The sequence below is a fragment of the Amblyomma maculatum genome, chromosome 3 (genome assembly GCF_055883805.1).
Source record: "Amblyomma maculatum isolate TAMU_Amacu chromosome 3, ASM5588380v1, whole genome shotgun sequence".
NCBI lineage: Eukaryota > Metazoa > Arthropoda > Arachnida > Ixodida > Ixodidae > Amblyomma > Amblyomma maculatum.
This window is the reverse complement of record NC_139346.1, coordinates 50049109-50073952: the sequence shown is the minus strand read 5'-3', so window position 1 is coordinate 50073952 and position 24844 is coordinate 50049109. Positions and strand designations below refer to the sequence as shown.

General features: G+C 48.5%; 1 protein-coding gene across 1 annotated transcript in view; it reads right to left on the bottom strand.

The window, feature by feature from the left end:
• Positions 1 to 24844, bottom strand: part of LOC146194724 (uncharacterized) — a 233092-nt gene that overhangs the window by 16097 nt on the left and 192151 nt on the right. Inside the window, exon 4 of the mRNA XM_084596625.1 lies at positions 18265 to 18374. Within this exon, the coding sequence (XP_084452751.1) occupies positions 18265 to 18374 (110 nt within the window). The remainder of the gene's footprint in view (positions 1 to 18264; positions 18375 to 24844) is intronic.

Genomic DNA, 24844 nt, shown 5'->3' with positions numbered 1-24844 from the left:
CCAGGACAGGCTCATTTGGGAGCTGAAGTCTTGAATCAAGTAGGGCTTGGGCTAGTTCCTTGCAGATGACACTTGCCAAGGCCTTCAAAAATTCAGTTTCAAAAATCTCCCAATCATTCAAAGCTGCCCCGTAATTTTCGAACCATTATCGGGCAGATCCTTCAAGAAAAAAGTAGACTTGCCGGAGATTAATTTCGTCGTTCCAGGCGTTGAAAGTTGCAATGAGTTCAGGCCAGCCTACCGCATCCTCATCGTTAGCCCATGCAAGCAAGAAGGGCTCACGGGGTTGGACAAAAACAGCCGGTTCGGTAGGCTGGTCTATTGTTAGCGTTGATGCTTTCCGAGATCGAACGGGGTCCGGTAGCAGACAGTGTTGGGTTGGAACCCTTGAAGTCGGCGACTGGTTTGGTGGCCTGCTGGCTGATCGTTCAGGATGACAGGAACAGAACTGGTGCCTTGGCTTGAAGGGGTAAACCGGGACTCGAAGGGCAGCACCTCCACCAGATGCCACGTGGTGGTGACAACGTCGATGACACAAATGAAGAGTCTTGGAGGGAAGGAAGAAACTCTTTACTGGGCGGACTTACGCCCGCAAAAGAACTAAGCAACTTGGCTGCGGTGATAGCAACAAACGTTCTCGCCGATCGTCGATCTAAAAATGACCGCCACACTCGTCCACGCTCAATTTAAAGGCTGCTTCGAACCATCTAGATAACGTCGCTAACTGTTTCTAGCACAACCTGAAACATTGTAGAAACATACGCAACTGGTCGGAATCATCGAGACAGATCCCGGCGCATCTTGCGCGGCAATAAAACTGATAAAGGTGCGTCTTCTAACACTGAGCATTAAAAAATAAAGAATACATATTTAATACGCGTGCCAGAATCTCAGTGATAAGGCCCCATGCCAGCGGCTGTTAAAAACCAACAAATACTGTTTTGAAGTTTAAACGGCAATATATATATATAAACAGGATGTCACACAACTTTCCCGATTATCTATTTTATTCCAACAGTTTCGGACGGTGGGTCGTCCTTCTTCAAGGTAGAATTGCGAATGGGGTAGTGGCGTGAGTAGTATATATATATATATATATATATATATATAACTTTTTTTATATATGTATATATATATAGTGAAGAGCAAGGCATCAGGACCTGTACATAAAAGCTGTAAAGCGGAATATCCGTCGCGCTTTCGAGATATACCAACCCGGAATGTTAAACATTTCAAAGAACTTATCGCCTTAGCACCCTTAGCCAGTGAACGGATATCGTCGTATAAACTGGTGATAAAGGAGGGGATCAATTAATTTTAAACAAATACGAATACATTAAACAGACTATCGCCAACTCAACAACTCAAATTTCTATAAATTACTTTCATCAGATCTCACGGCCGAACGCCAGGAAATTACAACACAAACACTAAAGCAGCTCACCGAGATAGGGGAAAAACTACCGCGAGTAAGTAAGGCACTAGAGGCAATAGATCCTGTCCCCAGGGCGTTTCTACATGCTCCCAAAAGTGCACTAAGGAACTCATCCGGGCCGACCAATCGTATGTAGCATTGGGACGCTCACAGAACCAATATCTAACTACATCGATTCCCTCGTCAAACATATCCCTCCCAAACACACATCATACATATGCGACGCAAAGCCCTTTCTAATATAATTATCTAAATTTACTGTCCTCAAAGGAGCCCTTTTAGTGACTCTTGGCGGGGTTTCCCTTTAAACGAACATTCCGGATGAGGACGGGATGGAAGCTCTGGTCACATTATATTAAAACACAAATCCCCAAACTCCCCTAGCCCACCCACCATCGCGTCACTGGCTAAGCTTAGTCAAAAACTCAATTTCCTTCGATTTCAACAACTACGCTCATATTAAAAAAATCCGGCTTTTTATAAACGCGTTCTGGATGATGTATTTATCATATGGACAAAAAACGAGCACGAACTCTTCCAATGCATTGTCTCATTCAACCGCATACGTCCCATCATCTCATTTACCTATACCTACTCGCCCGCTGAAATTAACTTCCTAGAATTTTTAATTCAAATTGAGCCCGGGTGCACAAATCACAATGGTCTACAGGAAACTCACGGACAGCAAAAATACCTTCCATTCAATAGCTGCCTCTCGCGCCACTGTAAAACATCAATTCCTCACTCTCAGGCAATAAGGTTCAAACGAAACTGCTCAAGCTCGGAAGTTTTTGCGGAAAATTGCAACCGCATGCGGGAGGTTCTGAAACACCAGCACTATCCGCCCTCTATTATCAATGATGCCACTCGAAAAGCGGAATTTTTTTTAACGGAGTGGAACATTTGGAGAAGGCCAGCCGGCCACACAGAATAAATACCACTCAAATCTGATCTTAACTTTCGCAAAAAACCCTCTGGTTCCGCGGTTAACGTACAGACGAACAAAAATTTACAAAGCTGTGTAATCCACTCTGTTGTCGATAATGCAAATTCTCTGGATTGCTTGCCGCACGGAAATAATCGACGCCAAGTTTGTAAACACATGCTGACAACGACGGCAATGAACACACACTGACTTTAAAAACTCCATTCATGGAAAATTGAATTATGACTCCAGGAACATGGTATACATGCTCGAGTATGGCGGGTGTGAATCGCATTATATCAGAGAGGCCGAGAACCCCTTCCAAGTTTATTCAACAACCATCTCGAGCCCACTAAATCTCTCCCCCAACTTCCACTGACCAAGCACCTTCAACAAAAAAGTCACGAATTAAACAAACTCCAGGTTATCCTGCTCCAGAGCGGCTTCCATAGCAACCACGAACGTGAAAAAAGGATAGTCGTACTTTATTTTTAAATTTAATGTCCTACAGGCCGGAACAAATGTCAGCCTTGGTATTCCTGCTCCACTACCTTTTTCAAATACCCCCGAAATTCCTCGCTCAAAACAATGCATTACAACTCTAACTCTGGCAATTTCTACTAACCCAAACTGCCAAGTCAAGCTCACTTCATTTTTGCGGGCGTCTGCCAGTGTTGACCAGTAGCCCGAATAAATGTAAGCCTACCCCACCACACACACCATGAAGGCCACTCAGCTCCTGCTTTCACCGTCTGAGGTCCACCTATTACTGTGCTTCCTCCTATGTGCCGTCTTTCTTTTATAGACTTCTTTTTCTTCCCATCCCACATACCACCTGCACATTCTATTTATGTTATTCTTTTTAGCGCAACCACTCCTACAATACCATTGTACTTCCCGCCTGTTGAGCCCTCTTTTCTCCTTTCCCTCTCCGCCACCAATTTCTTTTTCCGCTCTTCGCCTTTAAACCCTACCCGAATCGTTTACAATCATACTTCTGATGAAGGCCAGCTTCTAGTCGAAACGTCGAAATGAAACAAAAAACCAGTAGGAAGCATTTTTGCACTTAAACATTACATATAGCACCCCAGTACTTTTAACTCCGCGTTTTATATTGACAGGCGGCGCTCGGAGCGAAAGACGCGGTAAGGGTGCTGGTGTATTGGGCGCACCTCATCGAACGTCACGATCTGGTGCTTGGCGATGGGAGTCTGATGCTCTTTGGACAACAATGAAAAACTCTCTGAAGTCGAGTAACAATGAAAACAGCTGTTCACGCTGGCTGACCGATAGCTCTGAGCTAATATCGAGGTTGTCGATGGATGTGGGCGGTGGCACGGTTTCTGTGGACAAGCACTCGGAGACTTCAGATATGCATTCCGCGAAAGCTGCGGAAGTGTTACGAAAATGGTGTCGATACTCGGGCGAAACATTGGTAACAAGTACCTTGGACTGACCACAATGAAGATAGGTCAAACTTTGAGCCACGCAGACTCCCTGCGTCAACAGTAACGGGACGTTAGTTTCGGCTATTGCGTCACCATCGTGAAGTGCATTGCATTTGACATTAACGAAGGTGCTGGTTCTGGGGTGGCAGCGTGACACTGTCCGCATAAACTCGAAGCACATTGAGTGGTCGCTGTGTACTGCTGAGGGCCACTGCTTTCTCTGTAGAAAACGAGACCTCAAAATCCCGGAGGTCAATAATTGCGCCATATTCACGAAGAAACTCTACGCTCAAAATTAGATCACGTGAGCAGCTTACCCCAAATGTCGACTCTTGAATTTGGACCCTGACCGTACACATGTCTAGAGGCGTAACCAGATGACCACCCGCAGTGCGAACGTGTGTGCCAGCCCACGGAGTCAAAGCCTTCTTGAGAATTGCGGCTGACTGGCTGCTCAAATAGAATAATCAGCGTCAGTATCCAACAAAGCTCGAACATCGCGACCATCCAGTATTACAGGTATGTACAACAAAAGCTGCTCGCGAATATCAGGCTTCTGAGTGTTTGAGTGCTCTGCGTCGGTGTACGCGGTACGCTTCACCTGCAATAGGTCGTTGTTCCAGGTGCGTTGTCGCGGCGTCTGTTCTACCGGCAATTCGTCGTCGTCGCGGGTGCGTTGTCGCGTCATCTGTTTCATCGGCAATTCGTCGTTGTTGCGGGTGCGTTGTTGCGTCGTCTGTTTCACCGGCAATTCGTCGTGGTTGCGCGTGCTTTGGTACGTCGTCGGTTCCACCGGCAATTCGAAGTCGTTGAGGGTGCGTCGTGGTGGCATCGAGGCAGCGTTATAATCGGCAACCGCGGACGTTTCCAATGTCGACGCGTAGTCATTCCGTGTCCGCGTCGATGGGGGGGGGGGGGGGGTCTCCCGCGAAGCGATGTCCAGCGAGCCTGTCCCCGAAGGTCGCTGGTTGGTTTGTTTTCCCGCCGGGGGTTGGGCGATGGGCCCTGCGCTGCCCATGAGGACCTCGCAGCAGATGGCGAAGGGCGAGTCCCGGGCGAAGGTGATCGAGATTGCCGCAGACGAGACGGAACACCACGGCGCTGGTCATTGACGAAGTTTTTAACGGCTCGGGGCCGTTCGCCGTAGCGAGGCCGCGGAGAATCGGTAGGGATAGCGCCAATAGACATGACCCGGTTCACCGCAGTGAAAGCATAACGGCCGTTGGTCGTGCGTACGCCACTCGTCTGCTTTCCGTGTAGACGGTCGGGAATCCGTTATGTACTGGAACACAGGGGCTGGTGTTGGCGGTACAGCTACGTTAGCAGGAATGAAGGTCGGCGACTGTGGCGCAGAGTATTGTAGTATCTCGGCGTATGTGGGGCGGTGACACTCAGGTGGCGTAAAAGGTGGAGCAGGGTGAGGTTCACCGCTTGGAAACGGAGGCCGAAGCGCTTGCTGCACTTCGTCGCGGACAACGCTCGCAATAGAGATAGAAGCTGGTTGAGGTGCGCCCTACAGCAGCCTGAGTTCGTCGCGCACAATCGAACGTACGAGCTCCCGTAGCGCCGATGTGTCCATGCCATGCGATGGTAACTCGGCAGAGACGGAGGTGGCGCGGACGGTACGATGCTCTGCCGAAGCTCGCTGCTGAAGCACTTTTTCTATCATGGATATTTCCGCAAGACATTCTGCGACAGTTTTCGGTGGGCTGCGCACCAGGCCAGCAAAAAGCTGCTCTTTGACGCCACGCATGAGGTAGCGCAGCTTTTTGTCCTCAGACATCGTAGGGTCTGCCCGCTTGAAGAGGCGTGCCATGTCTTCGATATACGCCGCGACGATTTCGTTAGACATTTGAACCCGAGATTGGAGAGCGCGTTTAGCCCGTTCGCGGCGATCTGAGCTACCGTAAGTAGCCGCAAGATGACGCTTGAACTCACTCCTGGAAGACAGCTGCTCTTCATGGTTCTCGAATCATGTCCGAGCGCCATCCTCAAGGCTGAAGTAGACGCTGCGAAGCCGGGCGGCGTCGTCCCAGAGGTTGAAAGTAGCTACCCTTGCGTAGTGCTGCAACCAGTCGTCGACGTCTTCATAGGTGTCCCCGTGAAAGGTATTTGGGACGCGGGGGTTCTGAAACGGCAAGTAGGTAGCGGTCGCTCCAGGCATTGCGACGACTTCGTGGCGGCCGGTAGTAATGGTCGACGGGGAAAACTCAGGTGGTAGGCCTCGTTGCCTGCGGCTGGTGCGGTGAACAGGCGTTTCCTCGAATATACGACCAGTACTCCTGCTTAGCGGAGTGATACGGAACATCAGACCTCACCTCCACCAGACAAGGTATATATGTATGTCAACGTAAAGGAGATAACAAGCGGCAGGAAAACAGTAAACTTTAATCCGAAGTTTCGGCCGGCCCCCGCTGAAACGTCGGATTAACGTTTGCTGTTTTTCTACCGTGTGTCATTTCCTTTACATTTATGCCCTACTGGATCAATTCGAGCTTTAAACCCCTCCCTATATATATATATATATATATATATATATATATATATATATATATATATATATATATATATTGTTACGTATATCCCACGGAAGAGGACGACGATGGAAAAAACACAGAGACGTTGAAGCTGAAGCCACGGCTGGCGCTTGCATCAACATTTACGTCTGTGATCAGCTGTGATAGGTTTCCCAAACTAGCCTTCTGCCTCGTATCATCTTGGTGGAGGTGAATCAAGATCCCTGTTCGCACAGATTAACCCATTTACGATGCCAACAGCTGGATTTGTGCAGCGGCCGTCATCTAACTGGCATCACAACAACATCAAAAACATCCACAATTACCTCCGAGACAGCCCCTACTATCGCGGAAACATCGCCTCAGCCAGTAATACTCACGGAAGTTGGCCACCCTCCCATCTTTAATGGTGACGACCACCCAGACGTGGACAACTGACTAGATGAGTATGAGCGCTGCAGTAGGAACAACCACTGGGACGCAATCATCATGCTCGCTAGCATCATCTTCTATTTGGCGGGAACAGCTCGAATATGGTTCCACAATCACGAACAAGAGCTCGTTAATTGGGACATCTGCAAGAAAAAGTTTCAGGACTTATTCGGGAAGCCCACTGGGCGGGCTCTGGCTGCCAAAAACGGAACTCTCTTCTCGTGTACAATCCCCCACGGAGTCCTACCTTTCCTACAATCAGGACGGGCTTGCGTTGTGTCGGAAAGTCCGCAGCTCCATGCGGGAAATTGAAATTGTATGGCATATCCTCAAGGGTGTCACAGATGATGCGGCCCACATCTTGTTCTGCACGGACTGCTCCACTGTCGACTCGGTGCTTGAAGTATGCAGAAAATTCGAGCAGACAAAACAAAGACGTCTCGTGCATCGCTTTGAGCATCTTCCAAACATGCCGGCTACTTCATTCTGCGATGACCTGGCCACTTTGCACCAGCCCTACCATCCCACGACTCGTGATCATCACTCGGATTGCCCGGAGAGAACTCGAGGCCCTAACTCCTGCACCACTTCCGCCTGCGCTGCCCGACACCGTGGCAATGATACAATCCTTTGTCCGTCAGGAACTTGCAAACATCGGCCTCTCCTCCAGCCCCGCGCCGCCCCCGCCACCCATTGCATCCTGTTTCTTTAGTAGCTGCTACAAGCACCAGCCCAACCTCCCCGCGTCGCTACGTTGGTCCTAGTCCTGCAGAGTGGCGCACCCCAGACGACAGGCCAATCTGTTTTATTTGCTGTCGAGGCGGCGACATTTCGCGTTATTGCCGTAATCGTACTTTCCCTACCCCTCGCTCCTATTACAACGCTTACCGTCGGTATTATTATGGACCTCGAAGTTTTGTTGCCCAACCAGTCGAGCCCCGCCCCGCCCATGATGGCCCTGGACACCTGCCTCCTCAGCCGGATGAACCTTGTACTGAAAGTCTCACAACTGCTGGTCGATCCAGTCAATTTCCATCTCCCCACGCTCGTCGATCCCGTTCACCGGTATTTCGCCGCAACTCCTCCCCATCACACGCCGGCACCTACTCGGGAAACTAGCGAATACAGCGCCCTGGAGTGACGCTGCATTACCGACCCGGACTGCCAAATCGGTACTAACCCATGCACCTAGACGTAACATCATTGATATTCTGGTGGATGGAGTCCTAATTTCTGCACTAATTGACATTGGCGCCTACATTTGTGTCCTCCGTTCTTCGCTTCGCGGGCGCCTCAAGAAAGTCCTCCCACCCGCTACCTCACCTACCATCCGTGTTGCCTATGGCAACACAGCTACTGTTATTGGTATGTGTACTGCACGAATTAGCACTGCCGGCAGCAACATCCCTGTGTTATTTACAGTCCTCACCAGTTGCCCTCAAGATGTTATATTAGGCCTCGCCGTTTTAACTGCACGCTCCGCTCTTATTGACTGTTGTTCTGACTGCTTCATCTAGACCTGCCGCTCTGTACTAACGAAGAAGCGCATGAAACTTCAAAGCTCCGTCTTCGCTCCGCTGCATTTACTCGCCTGCACCTGAAGCCGCTGTGTATGTGCTCATGTCGCCTTTTCCCTGCATTCCTGGTGGTGACTATGTGGTTTCCCCCGTAACCGACGCGACTCAGCAGCGTCGAATAGCTTTCCCGCACAATATCGTCCACTTAGAGAATAATAACACTTATATTCCCGTCCTGAACTTCAGCGTTTCTGTACAAGTTCTGCCTGAGGGCATCTGTCTCGCCAACTGACCCCACTGTCTGACTTTAATGTGTCTGCACTTTTACCTGACACTCCTACTGAAGTATCGACACGAACTGCACAGTACCCGCCTACGGAGGCCCGCATATCCGGAATGGTAGCTCCTGACTTGTGTCCTGATCATTCTCAAGCACTCACGCGCCTTCTGACTTCGTACCGTGACATTTTGTACTTTGGTAAGCGACCCTTGGGACAAACGCCGCTCGTTACTCATAGCATCGATACTGGAGACATCAGACCAATTCACAGAACACCTTACCGAGTCGCCATTTCTGAACATTGCGTCATACAAAATGAAGTGCACGAGATGTTGGCAAGAAACCTTATAGAGCCTTTGAGCAGCCCTTGGGCGTCTCTTGTCGCGCTTTTTAAAACGAAGGACAATACGTGGAGGTTCTGCGTTGATTACCAACACCTCAACAAAGTTACAAAGAAGGACGTTTACCCACTTCCCAGGATAGATGATGCCCTCGACTGCTTGCGCGGTGCCAGGTATTTCTCTTCGATTGATCTTTGTTCCGGTTATTGGCAGTTCACGGTTGACGAACGGGACCGAGAGATAACCGCCTTCGTCACACCCGATGGCCTGTACCAATTTAAGGTGATGCCTTTTGGCCTGTTTAATGCGCCCGCTACATTCAAACGTATGATGGACTCTCTTTTACATGGTTTCAAAAGGACAACGAGCTTATGTTATCTCGATGAGGCCTGTCTTTTCTTCGACCTTCGCGAGCCATCTTCACCGCCTTGATGCCATTCTTAGAGTCTTGCGAAGAGCTGGCCTTCAGCTGAATTCAAAGAAGGGTAGCTTCGGCCGACGTGAACTCAAAGTGCTCGGACACCTGGTCGACGCCCGTGGCCTTCAACCCGACCCCGACAAAATTCGTGCTATAAGTGTATTTCCTACACCTTGCCGGTATTTTCGGCGGGTTGTCCCTAACTTTACGAACACGGCTCGTCCACTCACACTGCTTCTGAAGAACGACATTCTCTTTTGCTGGGGCCAAGAACAATCTCAACCGTTCTCTGCGCTCATCGCAGCCCACACCAACCCGCCCGTCCTGGCCCACTTTAACGCTTCAGCACGAACAGAGGTTTGCACCGACACCAGTGACCACGGTCTTGGTGCCATTCTCGCCCAACAGCAGATGGGCCGCAATCGCGTCATTGCTTATGCCAGTCGCCTCCTTCCAGCAGCTGAGCGGAATTATTCGATCACAGAACATGAGTGTTTGCCCTCGTGTGGGCCATTACAAAATTTCGACCTTAATTGTTTGGCCGCGCGTTCTCCGTCATCACCGACTACTACACCTTATGTTGGCTTTCTACGCTGCTGGATCCTTACAGCCCATCGAAATTCCTATAGATCCATTTTACCGAGTTGGCCTTGATCTCCTCGGGCCTTTCCCTTTGTCTGCTTCGGTGAATAAATGGATTGCGGTGGCTACTGACTACACTACGCGCTATGCCATTAGACGAGCGATACCCACCAGCTGTGCCACTGACGTGGCTGCGTTTCTCCTCCACGACGTTATCCTTCTACACGGTGCTCCAAGCCAGCTGCTCACTGACCTCGGCCGTTGCTTTCTTGCTCGAGTAGTCGAAGATATTCTCCAATCCTGCTCCATTAAGCACTACTTCACCACCGCTTACCATTCACCAACGAACGGCCTCACCGAACGCCTCAATCGCACACTCACGGATATGCTGTCAATGTATGTATCGGCTGATCCCCGTAACTGGGATATTACATTACCGTTTGTTACATTTGCATATAATTCCTCCCATCATGATACAAAGGGCTACTCGCCCTTCTATCTTCTGTTCGGCCGTGACCCCTCTCTTCCGTTTGACAGTGTACTGCCTCATACCGCTGATGCAGGTTGCTATGTTCGTGACACCATATCCCGAGCTGACGTCACCCGTGTTGTTGCTCGCCGCTGACTGGCTTCTTCCCAGAACTCCTAAAAACTGCCACATGATTCTCGACATCGCGATGCCCGCTACTCTCTGAACTTTCTGAGCTTGCTCTGGACTCCCGCCCGTAGAGTTGGGCTCTGTGAGAAGCTGTTGACGCGGTACACAGGCGCCTACCGTGTTTTACGGCCAGTCACTTCTGTGACATACGAGGTCACCCCTGTGCAACCACGCCGTAGAGCTCGATATGCCACGTTCCGAAATGGTTTATGTCGATCGCATGAAGCCCTACCACTCCAACTGTAAATCCCCGGTATAGTACGCACCGGGACGGTGCTTTTCGTGGCGGGGTAATGTTACGTATATGCCACGAAAGAGGACGACGATAGAAAAAACAGAGTGAGAGATGACAAAGCTGAAGCCACTGTTGGTGCTTGCAAGAGTGAGTGAGTGAAAAAACTTTATTGAGGTCTTTTGGTTAGTCTCGGAGAGTCTTCCTGCAGCCGCTTCTTCGCCACCGTTGGAGACTCCTTAGCACGGGTGGTTCCCTCATTCCAGGGCTCCACTGGTCCTGGCTACCTCGCATGCGTGCTGCACCAGTGCCCTTTAAGCGGTGAGCTCGCAGCTGGTTAGCAGGCCCTCCCATTGCTCCGCACTCGGGTTAGTTTGTTTGTGGAAAGTGTAGTTGTGTTTACATTCCCATGTGACGTGGTATAGGGTACCACTCCAACTGTAAATCCCCGGTAGAGTACGCACCGGGACGGTGCTTTTCGTGGCTGGGTAATGTTACGTATATGCCACGGAAGAGGACGACGATAGAAAAAACGTTTACGTCTGTGATGAGCTGTGGTGGTTTTCCCAGAACTAGCCTTCTGCCACGTATCTATATATATATATATATATATATATATATATATATATATAGGTAGCGTAAGAGGGTTCTAGCACAGCTTTCGCCCTAGCTCTTGATCACGTTCTACGTGACGCTGGCGGTAACAAAGGACGTCCCACGTCCGCCGCTATGGGTGAGGGCGGCGCTGGTGAACACTCTCAAGGTTCGTATACAGACAACATAAATACCCAAGAAAGTAGCAGGGGGGACAGCGGCCGATGTAGCTCGGTTGGTAGAGCACCGGACGCGTTATTCGGAGGTCGTGGGTTCGGATCCCACCATCGGCACGTTGTTTTTTCTTCTACTTTGTCTCTAATTATCTTTCCCCTAAACAGATTACATTACTAATTTCTGTGGTTATCGAAGTAAACATTAAAAAGAAATAAATAAAAAAAAATAAAAAAAAAAGAAATGACATAAACATACCATCCCTAATGCTTTCCTTGGCCTCGCCGACTGTTGGCTTCTTTCCTTCATATATATATATGTATATATATATATATATATATACAAACGCAAACAATGCTTTAATTCCGACATTTCAGCCGGGGACCGGCCCTAAACATCTGAAATAAATTGTTTTCGTTTGTGCGCCCCTACCTCATCTCAATCATATTTTTGGATCATGTAAGACTTCTATGAAATATATATTTTCGTTTGGGTTGCCGAGTTTATTGTCCCAAAGTGACTCAGGCTATGAGAGACGCCGTAGTGGTGGACTCCGGAAAGTTCGACCACCTGGGGTTCTCTAACGTGCACTGACATAGCACACGGGCGCCTTGTTTTTCGGCTGGAACGAAAAGCGGCCGCCGAGGCCGGGATTCGATCCCGCATCATTGGAAACAGTATCGAGCACCGTAACCACTGCGCCACTCCGGCAGAGTATAAACTACATATATATATATATATATATATATATATATATATATATATATATATATATATATATATATATATATATATATATATATATATATACGCCCTTGAGATTCACAATCAAGGTGAGAATTGTGTTAGCAGTAGCTCGGTTGTGCTGTCACCCAAAGAGCTGGAATTTTTAAAGAGGAGAATGACACGTGGTCATAGGTGATGAGGCTCTAATCTGTTCGATATCGCTGAGGCGAAGGTTTGGGAGCATGCGCTCAAGTGATGGCGTTGAAAAAATGTTTGTATATATTGATGTTACGTCCATTAAACTATCAGTTGAAGTTCAGCGTTTGTCCCTTTTCTTTCTCCTTTAGTCCTGTCTTTAATTTTACGCTGCCAAAATATGCACTCTACTTATCAAGACCAACTAGCCCGTCTTTCTACGTTAAATATATATATATATATAAAGCCGATAAAGCTCCGGAGCTGCTTCAGGGAGGTTGGCTTCGGAAACTCTGCAACTGCTCGAAGTTTGGTTGGGTCGGGAAGAATGCCGGCCTTAGAAACTACGTGGCCTAAAATTGTGAGTTTTCGAGCGGCAAAGTGGCACTTCTTCAAAATTCAACTGAAGCCCAGCATGGGCGAGACACGTGAGGACATCCTTTAGGGCGGAGAAGGTGAGAAGAAAAGTCGGTAGAAAAAATTACGATGTCGTCCAGATAACAAAGACAGGTCTGCCACTTGAGCCCACGAAGAACAGTGTCCATCAGGGGCGCGAGAGTAGCCGGGGTATTGCAAAGGCCAAAGCGCATACGTTGAACTCGTATAAGCCATCAGGTGTTATAAAGGCAGTTTTCGAGCGGTCATCGTCAGCAATCTGCACCTGCCAGTAGCCAGAGCGCAAATCCAAAGAGGAGAAATACTCGGCTCCCTGTAAACAGTCCAAGGCGTCGTCGATTCGTGGCAGAGGATAGACGTCTTTGCGCGTGATCTTGTTTAGCCCACGGTAATCGACGCAAAACTGGATGGAACCATCTTTCTTGGTTACCACAACAACCGGAGAAGACCATGGACATGTTTCATGGCTATATGACGCCCCGGCGAAGCATATCGTCTATGTTATCAGCAATGACTTGGCGCTCAGAGGCCGACACGCGGTAAGGACGCTGTCGTAAAGGTGCGTTTTTACCAGTGTCGATTGTGTGCGCAACGACAGATGTGCGACCCAGAGCAGTGTGAGGAAGGTCGAAGGTAGAAGTGAAGCTTTATAGAAGGGCCGAGAGTTGATCGCGTTTCGCGTGTGGACAGTCTGCGTCAATAGCTTGTTGAAGAACATCAGGTAGTGTCGAAGCGGTCGCTATATCGCAAGAGCTGAGAACATTAACGTCTAAGGAATTAGGCGTGACAGGAAGAGTATTTACACGCGCAGGATCAAGTTCTTCAATACGACCGAGACACTCACCGCGTAGCAGGACGGATGGGCAAGAAAATCGATTTGGTACATACATTGCACTAAAATCTTCTTCGAACTTGAGAACAACAAATGGAAGCAGGAGGCAGGGATGGCGAGAAGCAGCGTCGGACGGTGTGAAGAAGACAGTCGAAGTAGTAACACTTTCACAGGAGAATGGGACGAGGGCAGCAGAAAATGGAGGAATGTCTGTGTCATTGGCGACAAGGAGTTTTACAGACCGGTTAGGGACGTCACACAAGACAGTATCACACACAGGAAAAAAGGCAACTTCCGCGCGGGCGCAGTCAATAACGGCACCATGAGTGGAAAGGAAATCGTAGCCCAGGATGATGTCGTGTGGGCAGTGAGCCAGTACAATAAACTCGATGGTGTATCAGACGTCTTCGATGAGATGAGCGGGCCGCGCACGCTGCTAAGGGTGAATGCGCTGGGATGAAGCGATGCGAAGCGAAAAGTCGGGTAGTGCGGTGGTCACCTTGCGAAGACGACGTCAAAGAGATTCACTGATGACGGATACCGCAGCGCCCGTGTCAACAAAAAACGAGTATTGCGACACCGTCGACGAACACTTGTATTACGTTAGCGGAAGAAGACGGAGGACTTGAAGAGTTCGAACCAAGCGCAGTTCTTGCCCCTGGAACTGCGACTGTTAGTTTCCCTCAACAGCACCGGCAGAACGTCGGGGAAGCGGGGATGGTGAACGGCGACAAGGGGAAGATGATCGGCGAGAGGTATACGTTTGATTGTCCCGAGAAACGAAGTTGAGTTCTCGGCGAGGGCTGGTCGGCGTCGTACGAGTAGTTCCAGGGGTCAGGGCGAGAATGGGGAAGGCGTTGTCGGCAAAGACGGGCTACGTGGTCCGGCAGCCCGCAAGAGTAGCAGATTGGCCTGTTGTCTGCGGTGCGCCAAGGGTTCGTAGGGCGTTGGCGTGCACTTGAAATAGGGACGTGGAATGCCGACCCAGGCAAAGGCGAAGGATGGTTGGAAGGGGCGGCCTGGTAGGAAACAGGGGCAGTTAGCATTAGCGGCCTGGCTGTAACTTGGGCGTACGTCAATGGTGCCATTACTTGAGCCTGCACAGGGCTGGGCAGCTGCACGAGGCTGGTCGGGAGCATGGGGCTAGGAGGAAGGACTTTAGCGATATGGTCTTGCACGACACGCCGTATGGTAGTGGCCAAGGATGGAGCCATGTCAGGAACAAGGCGACCAGTGTCTTGTAATTGAGGGACCAGGGATAGTTGGCGGGCGACCTCTTCGCGAACGAAGGCTTTGATCTGTTGAATCAAAGGGCTGTCCTCTGATGAAGTAGAACCGCCCAGTGCTAGTGTAGAGATGGTGTCGTCTCTAACACCGGAGCGCCGGGTAGAAGCGCGCTGCTTTCGAAGCTCGTCGTAGCTCTGGCAAAGTTTAATCACGTCCCTGACGGAGGCAGCATTTTTCCCCCAGAGCATCTGACACGCGTCCTGGGAGATACCTTTCAAGATGTGTCCGATCTCAGCCGCTTCGGACATTAGTGGGTCGACACATTTGCACAGGTCAACGATGTCCTGTATATAACTTGTGAATGACTCTTCGGCATGCTGAGTGAGCTCACGCAAGCGTTGTTCTGCTCGGAGCTTGCGAACTGCAGGACGGCCAAACACTTCCGCAAAATTCTTCCTAAATGCAGACCAAGATGGCAGGTCTGCCTCACGGTTGCGAAACCAGAGGTTCGCCACGTCGGTCAGGTAAAAGATTACGTTACTTAGCTTGATAGTGCGTCCCATCTGTTATAACTGCTGACACGTTCATACGCCGACAACCAGTCGTCGACGTCTTCGTCAGCCGTGCCACTGAAGAGGCATGGATCGCGCTGCCGTAGAACGCCAGAACACAGTACCGTGGTTGGTATGGGCGCCGATGTCGAGGTGGTCTCGTCTGGCATGGTGGAAGCAGAGGCCAATGTGCGGCTTCTAAGTTCCAGGGTGGATGGGACCGCACCCAGCAGCACCTGGACCAATTGTAGGGGTGTGTTTATTCAGATGGATATAGCCGCTCAGGAGGAACTCGCAGCGGAGCGTCAGGCGGGGCGAATCAGCAAGGCAGCGACCACCTGCTTCGTCCTCGAGCGCGCGCCAGCACGCGATGCATGGCAGTGGTTATGAAGACGAAAATTACAGCACTACAATACATATATATATATATATATATATATATATATATATATATATATATATATATATATATATATATATATATATATATATATATATATATATATATATATATATATATATATATATGTATTACAGGCGGCAAAAGAAGGATATTCGTAATTGCGACGTTTCGGTCCAGGAACGGTATTTGTCAAAGCACGCCAAGGCATTGATTAACGCAGGCATCACAAACTGTGAAATAAATTCTACAGAATCTGAGCGCTCAAATCATGTGTCCTTATTACAATTGAAGTATGCAATGAAATTATCAACAAATTTGAAGACTTTCCTTCCAGGTGGGGTGTGACAATGTTGCAAAGTTTAGCTGGATATAAATGGCTTAATACCAGGACGTTTATTCCGCAGAGTAAACTTTGATTTCAAGTACGTTGGAAAGAAGTAAGCTGGGAACAAAGCTTATGAAGGGCCACTTGGGCTAAAAGCTGTCAAGTCAGCTTCATAGGGCCCGGGTGCCCGATGTACAAGGCACGGCATTGTGGCCTACCTTGCATAGGATGGTACAATAAAAATAAAATACACAAAATTCATGGTACAGATTTGTACATGTGAACAATCAGCTATGATAGAACAATATGGATACATGTTTGCAACAAAACAGCAATGACATCATTCATGTGACTTAGTGAGACCACACGATACGAGAAATGTTGGAGTAGCTGTGAAATCCGACGACTAACCTGAGGCGGGAAGGTGCAATAAGAATCAACCTTCGAGTGCTCTTAGAGGCCGAGCCTGCAACGCCACACCTGGACTACGATTGCAGGTCAATGGGGTGTGCTTAGACTGGGGCTTTGTACATCGGATGCTTGCCTGCACTATCCATCGTACATTACACCGGAGCTTAACTGTCCCCGATAGTGCATTGCTTCCACTATTTTATAGCTCAATTGTAGTTTTCCATCCAACATTCTTCAATGACAGAATGCACGATTATTCAAATAGTTTCAGAAGGATTCAAATAGTTTTGCTGTCAGTGTAACAGGTTTTGGTAGTAGATGGGACTAGCTGTGCGAAAGAAGTGCTACTAAATCAGGCTGACAGCATTAGAATAGTAGACAATTTATAAGCCTACTCTGCATGTCACATCTTCTCTCATATAGTAAAGTGTTACCCGCTTTTTTGTAGTACGTTTATCAGTAATTCTAAGGCGAAGCCTGAAATCAAGGCCTGGACCGTGATGGCAGTTATCGAACGGAAAATTTGAATACATTTTCAGCACATTGCATAAAACGAGCATGGGTTACTAAGGCAAAATCCCTTGATACCATCATAATTGAAGTAAATACGCTAAGTGTGAACAGGGAGGTTGGGTTGGGGTTGGTTCATAGGAAGGGAAAGGCGCAGTATCTGTCACACTTGCTCTGTGGACACCTGAACCGCGCCGTAAGGGAAGGGATGAAGGTGGGAGTGAAGGTGGATAGAGAGAAAGGGGGGCCGTAGTGGAGGGCTACGGAGTAATTTCGACCACCTGGGGATCTTTAACGTGCGCATCGCACAGAACAGGGAGGACATGTTATAGAAATCAGCATAATCACTGTGTATTGAGCCAACAGTATATTTTAAGGTTACTGACAACTAACTAGCCCAGGTGTAAAGGTGTAGTAAAGAAAAATGAATTTTAAAAGAGGCCAGTAGAGGGACACTTCATTAGAAATAAAGAAGTTTCCCAATGTATGCTTCCTGATGTGGCATTACAAATTTGTAATTTGATTCGTGTGGGAAAAAGCACTCACTTCATTTCCTTTGTTTTCTTCTGGAATTGTGCATACTCACGGTTAGACAGCAGGCGTGACGTAGAGCACGTTGTTTGTGTTCCGGCTGCTGGAACTGCTAAAAGGTTTCCTTGAAAGCTAGTTGGGCCAGCTATACATGACTCAACTGAGAAAAACACATGAAAGTGAGATCCAGAGAAAGGGGGAGTACACTTTTACTAGACATGTCGGAATAGGCACCCATATACAGCAGGTATTCGAAATGATGAAGCATTTTATCGCTTCTAGGTTTCAACAGCAAATATGACACGATAATTTTAAACGCATGAATGTATGTGCGATACAAATTGCGGTCACTAATCAAACTTTGTACACAACAGCACGAAAAAAACGTCAGGGACGAAGGAAGAGAACAAGACGAGGTCGTGTTGTCTTCCTTCGTCCCTGTCGTTTTTTTCGCGCTGTTCTACCCAATGGACTACTAACGTGCCCAAGCTTCTGTTTTAACTAATCAAACCTACTTACATCTTCCTTAAATTATTGAGAGTAAGTTTTCTTATTATATTTTACATTTGCTTCTCTGAAGAAAATAGCATCGATCATATTCTTACCTGGTTGTTGACAAGTGTACCTGGTGCAGCAGAATGGGAACTTTTGAGACTTTCCACCAGAGATAACCTTCTGGAGGCAAAATGAATGAGGTGAGATGGAGTCAGGGCACCTGCGTCAGCAGAAAAGAAATACTTCAGACTGTTCAGCATAGTCTAGATTTACGATGCATAAGAAACCACGCGATATATGGATGCAACTGCAAGATATTGGCGCCCCTTCGCATTCAGAAAAATATTCCAAGAATTTAGAGTATAGTTTGTGTGCCATCCGTTGGCCGGCTGTTCCGAAAAGCGCGTAATCAAAACAGGGAAGTCTGGATCACTTGCGTCAATTAGTGCTCTTGCTTTCATCTTTATTTCTGACAACCTACAGCACATTCTCTTTCCACTTTTTTGCCCTGAAATAATAGTACCTGCCTTAAAGTAATGCACGTTTTAAACTCACCGTCATTGTAATTTTGGGATAGCGTTCCAAGTAATAGGCTAAATGTATGTTTTCAAATTAACATTATTTAGTGAGCTAAATAAGTTTTTAACGCCATTAGATAGATAAGTTAGCTTCCGCGAATGAAGCCTAAAATCTATTGAGTTCGGCTCCTCAATGCGAAAAAATAACTTTCAATTGCGATCATCCACTAGGCCCAGCGTTTATCTTAATGCTTTCCACACTTACTACTCTAGAGATTTCGTAACGTTTAGTTTAAGGCTACGTCCAAAGGATTGAATAGCGTGAAACCTTATTTATAATTGGATAAAAAGGCCTAATAATTTGTGCCAAAATGCTAAAACAAATTTGAAGGCATCATTTCGACAAATATTCTTCTTTTTATTGGCTTCTTATAAGAATCGATAAAATAGCTCTTCTTGCCTTCTTTTGTCTGTTTCTTAGTGCAAGTCACCGGTGTGAGTGTCGCCTAAAGGCGCATTCACATTGGAGACTCGTGGAGGGTGCGTGACTCGATTTGTCATGTAGGGATAAATTAAAACAAGTTGCCAGTGACACGCTTGAGGTTGTCGCTCCCTAACCGATTTCTTGCGACGCGATTTATTGTAGAACTCTCCAGCCTATGTGTGGTGCTTCCCCCTCCTTCCTATGGCGTGGAGGTTCACTACTTCCTGCGGACGCAGTTGTTGGATATTCTTGTACATGATTATTGTTACAGTAAAGCACACTCAGTGGCATTTGTATTCGTATGCTTGGTAATGCGCTCAATTCTAGGCATGAGGCCGATTCATAATCACTACCGCGATACCACAAACAAGGGTACACACACACATCATCTCCGCTTACATATTCGTCGAATAATGCGATTTCGCTACTGAAACAGCCCTGCACATGGACGTAACCATAAGGTCCTCCTAGCTGAACTATTTGCGCATATTCACACCTGAGGAGAGTCCCAACTGATCGACTCTAAGCAAGGTAGCAGACAAAAGTGGCTGAAATGGCGCGAAAGTCAGCGCTTTGTTTAAATTTCGTTTAAATAGAGGATTGCTGCGATGACAGACTCACTCCGTCGTGACCACTCAGTGTCGATCGGCGCTTGTCGCGAGTCGACGAAACTCTATCGCGTGGTCTTCGCGAATCGGTAGTGTAACTGCTGCTTAAAGGCCACTCAGGTGATACCCGGCTTTCTGCGACAGGAGATTCAAACGCTACGCGCTTAAGAGGCATGCACAGTCTTCCGCGTACGTTGGAGTGTGAAAGCAGGGAGAAATATCCACAGAATGCTTTGACAAAGACCGACTAGAGCGCGATGTTGAACGAAAGATAGAAAAAAATGTATTTAGTTCTGTGTTATTTTTCCACGGTTTTGGGGCGTCTTCAGAATCGCCTGCTTGTTGCATCAATCGACCTCGTCTACATCCAGCCAATGCTCGGTGGCCATCAGTCTAGGGCTCCGCTGGCCAGTGCTGCCCGTTGAGCTCGCTGTGCCAGTCTCTGCAGGCCTTCGTAGCGGTCGCTGGACAGGAGAGTGTCCCATTGGTCGGCACTCGGGTTTTGTATTTTAGGGATCACGTCCATGTTTTGGCATATCCTTGTGATGTACTGCGGGTTTTTCGTCGCACCGTGAACATCTGTCCGCGCGTATCGTAGGCTGCATTATGTTTAGCATGTGCAGGTTTGGTTACGAACCTGTCTGTAATTGTCTCCAAATGAAACCTTTCCCCTCTTTTAGAGAACGTTGAGGTGGGGATATCGGATTTTTCTGCTTTTATAGTTTTATAATATGGCAGGGTATTCCTTGGGTGCTGGCGAAAGTTCGGTGGGCTCGTCGGATGCTCAGAAAGCAGTATGCTCGAGCTATCCCGTCGACCTCTTGGTTGCCTACCACCCACATGTGCCCCAGTACCCACACAATTTTCTATGAGGTTTTGTTGGTTTCTTATTCATGGTTTTAATTTTGTCGCTCGTGCCGAGGCGTATATAAACTGAATGACGATCTATATGTCATGTAATTTCGGAAGGCTGTTTAGAGTCCGGGAATTTTTTAGCGACCTCCAGGTGCCAAAGACCTCCACCACCGATAGAAATATGGCTACTTCCTTGGCCTCAGCTTCGGCGCAGTGTCCCATAACCGCGCTGGTCACTTCGCCTAGAGACAAATTAGCCTCCGCGGCCACTGCAATTTCGATGTGTATTCTCCTCTACGACGCGTCTGCATACACGGTTGTGTCCTGAGGAGCGTAAGGTTTCTCAATGAATTCGGCTTTTGCTTCTCTTCTGCTTTGATGGAGGTTGGGGCCCATGTTCATCGTGATTGGCGCTATCCTAAGGGACTTGCGAAGCTCATCGCGGATCATTTTCAGCCTGGCCATTTCTCGCATCAGGTCCAGGTATTCAAATCGCATTTGAAGCGCTCTCTCTGCAGCAGCCTGATGTTTTAACAGACGAGCTGCGCCTCGCATAGCTCCTGGAAGGTGTTTTGTAATTGAAGGGACGTAAGATTTTCTCTACAGATGTTTCGCGATAGCCGGAACACTGTCTTATAATTTTTGCGAAACGGGGCTTCCGCGTGTTGTATTTCGCCTTTGATGAGGCACTGGTAGGGTAGGCTGTAGATAATTCGGCTCACTACTAGATTTCTGGCTAGTTTTAGTTTGTCCTCTTCGCGCATGCAATGCCGCCTGTTGGTGATGCGGGTGATCATACAAGCGAGTTGTAAGGCTGTTATTTATAAAACGGTAAAGGTGTGAGTATTGCCTTAGTTTGAATAAACCCGCGTGCCCAATATTCTTGCTGTCGTCTTTTTCGATATGAACATCCCTTCCAGGTAGAAGAGTTGCAGCTCCTCACTGGCTGGGACGGTGCGAGTTTGCCTCTCGAGACTCGAAGTAGTTCTGATCTCTCGCTCTAGCATGCGAGCCCTCTTTCTCCGAGGTATTGCTGTACACATGAGGCCGCTTCCTGTAATTTTTCTTTCTTCTTCTCGAGGTACCCGATGTTCGTCCAGACTGTTATGTCGTCGGCATACAAGGCGTATCTGATGCCTTCAATCGGCTCTAGCTTTCAAGCTAGGCCTATCACAGCTATATTGAAGGGCACAGGCAAGATGACTGACCCTTGGGACGCTCCTTTGTTTGGCGTGTGAATTTTGTTCGATAGAAGCACTCCCATGCCGATGATAGCAGTTTTATCAGACAGGAATGCTGAGACAGATGGGGAAAGCCAGCCTAGCTAGACCCCTCCTTATGTTTACCGAATATTGCCTTAGAGAGAAAGACATGCTGGATAATCCACGTTGGATGGCTTAACTGCGAAATGAAGGTACATAGGAAAGTATAAGTGAAAGAATATGGATGGTCGTGGTGAAAACTTTAGTGAAGGCCAAAAAACAACTATACTGCCGCCGTTCCTTGGGTGGCCATCCGGTTGCTGGTCGTGGCCTTCAGAGCATGCCTGACGGCGTCTTCCGCTGCCCAGGGCGTAAGCCGCTGTTGAATATGCGGTTCCGAGCTGGCCGAAACAACCTCCCACAGCTGCATGCTGTTTAATTGCAGGAGAAGGGGGGAAAGCGAGCCGGCCATGAGTATATTATGTGAGCATAGCCCGCTCGGGGAGAGCTGCATAGCGTGGAGTTGGGCGAGAAGGCACCGGGTGAATAAGGGCAAGTTGGCAGGGGAGAGGAAATTGTGAACCTGTAAATGGCAACAAGTATTCTGTTCTATTTTAGATAGGTAATTGTGAGAGGGAGGGAGCAATAAGCGGCACTTGCGATAGTGGAGAGTAATATCATGGAAGGTGAGGAGCGAGTCACGCGTGTCCATCCCGGCGTGGAAGGGGCCAGCTCGGTCGGTCATCTTGCCAGCGATAGAATTTGCCTTCTCATTTCCAGGGTGCCCTGCGTGAGCCCGAACACAGAAGAGTTGGTTACTACGGGAAAGGTGGGAGAAGTACTCAAGAATGTTGAGCGCAGAGGAAGAGGTTCTACCCTTTGCAAAGTTGCGGACTGCGGTCTTAGAGTCGCTAAATATGAAAAGGGCCGATGTGTTGGCATTGGTGAAGGCTGTGGCTGCTTCCTCTGCGGCAGTTGAAGTGAGAGCAGGGATAGTGGCAACGGAGAGGGGGGCTCGTGTATTAGAAAGAGTGGCCAGGGCATAGACGGGGTGCGAGAGGTACGGTGCCGCATCAACATACACGGCGTTGGACCGTGTACCGTACTGGTACCAGAAGGTGAAGGCGAGGGCATATCGGCGAGCGAAATGATGCTCAGGATGCATGTTCTTGGAAAGGATTCACAGTGAGCATGGAGAAGATAGAGGATGGTAAGAGATGGGTGACACAAACAGGGGTGAAGCGAAGGGAAGTAAGCAGGGCTCTCCCAGGGGCCGCAGGAGATAGGCGATCGAGTTGTGCCACGCGATGGGCCTCCACTAGTTTAGAAAGAGTATTGTAGACGCCCATCGCCAGCAGACGATGCCCGAGAGCCGACTTGTAGGTTGGGCGGATGAGACAGTTGACCTTGTCTTGCTCGACAAGAGATAAAAAGAGATAGGTAAGGGAGTAGAGAAGGCGACTTAGCGCAAAGGCCTGCGCAAGACGACGGAGGTCGTGCTCGCGCATGCCGTGGTGTCGGTTAGCGACCCGCCGGATCAGCCATACAGTTTGCTGGACGGTGGTAGTAAGGCGGGACAGTACAAATGTGTTTGCCATTGGACTGGAGAAAGAGAAGGAGAATACGGACACAAGAGACAGAAGAGACGAATGTGCGTCTATAGTGATGTTAAGGGTAGGAGATGAGGTCGCAACTATGCCTCGAGCCATGAGGAGCAGGAGCTCCGATTTGGACGGGGAACAAGCTAGTTCGACTTTGAGAGCATAATCGACGAACATGTCCGCGTCCGCCTGGAGAATGGCTTCCACCCCTCCAAGATTGCCGGTAGTCACCCAGAGAGCGGTATCATCTGCGTAGAAAGCATGGGAGACGTTAGGAATGGTACTTAGAGCACCTGCCATTGGGAAGAGGGTGATGTTGAAGGGGAGAAAGAACAGAACCCTGTGGGGTACCTCGATTTGCAAGCGGGATAACGGGAGAGGATAGGGGTCCGAATGAGATCTCAGCCGTGCGACGGGCAAGAAAAGCCGTGATGTAACCACGGATCTGGGAACATATATTAAGCGTGGAAAGGGCGTATAGGATGGCGGTATGGAGGACGTTGTCAAATGCTTTTGTCAGCTCCAGTGCCATGATCGCGAGAGTGCGCTTGGCGTGAAGAGGGTGAAAGACCTCTTAGGATAGCTGGAGAATGCCGTCCTGGGTAGAGAGGGATGAGAGAAAGCCGAATATCGAATCGGAGAAAAGATGGTTGCCCTCGAGGAAGCTCTGTAAGCGGTCTAGATTGACGTGTTTAAAGAGCTTACCGATACAAGAGGTGAGGAATATAGAACGGAGATTTTGGATGTCTATGGGTTTGCCAGGCTTGGAGAGGAAGGTTACCTTAGCGTGGGTCCACTGAAAAGGCAGAGTGTCTTCGTGCCAATGTTTGCTAAATAGGTCCATAATGACCTCTAAGGATGGTTGTCCTGGCTACTGAGGGCCTTGTTAGAAATTTGGTATGCTCCTGGTGCGGAATACCCAGAAATATGGCGCAACAAACACACGCGAAGAAACACAAAACACGCGCATACTACCAACTGTAATATGGATCTGAAAACACTTCCTCTTCACCACTCCTCTTCTTCTACACTCAAGTACGTCTTCTCATCTCCCTCTTCTTTGCCATGGGGATATTAGCACTTTCTTCCCCGCCGAACATAAACATCTTCCAAGCATGGCAGTCACAGATTCTACACTCACTTGCTTCTCCACACCTCTGCTTTGCCCAGAAACTAATACCACGCTGGATAGTCACAAAGACCACCACATAGTCACACACTAATAACCACCACCACACATGTGCAGTAGAACATGTCCATCCACAACACATCACTCGTGAAGTCAGTATGTATTACAAAACTGTAACCTGCCAACATGTCCATCCAAAAAACATCACTTGTAAAGTCCCTGTGTATTGAAAAAACTGTAACCTGCCAACATGTCTACGAAGCAACAAAGTTCATGTACTTGAGGGAAAAAGA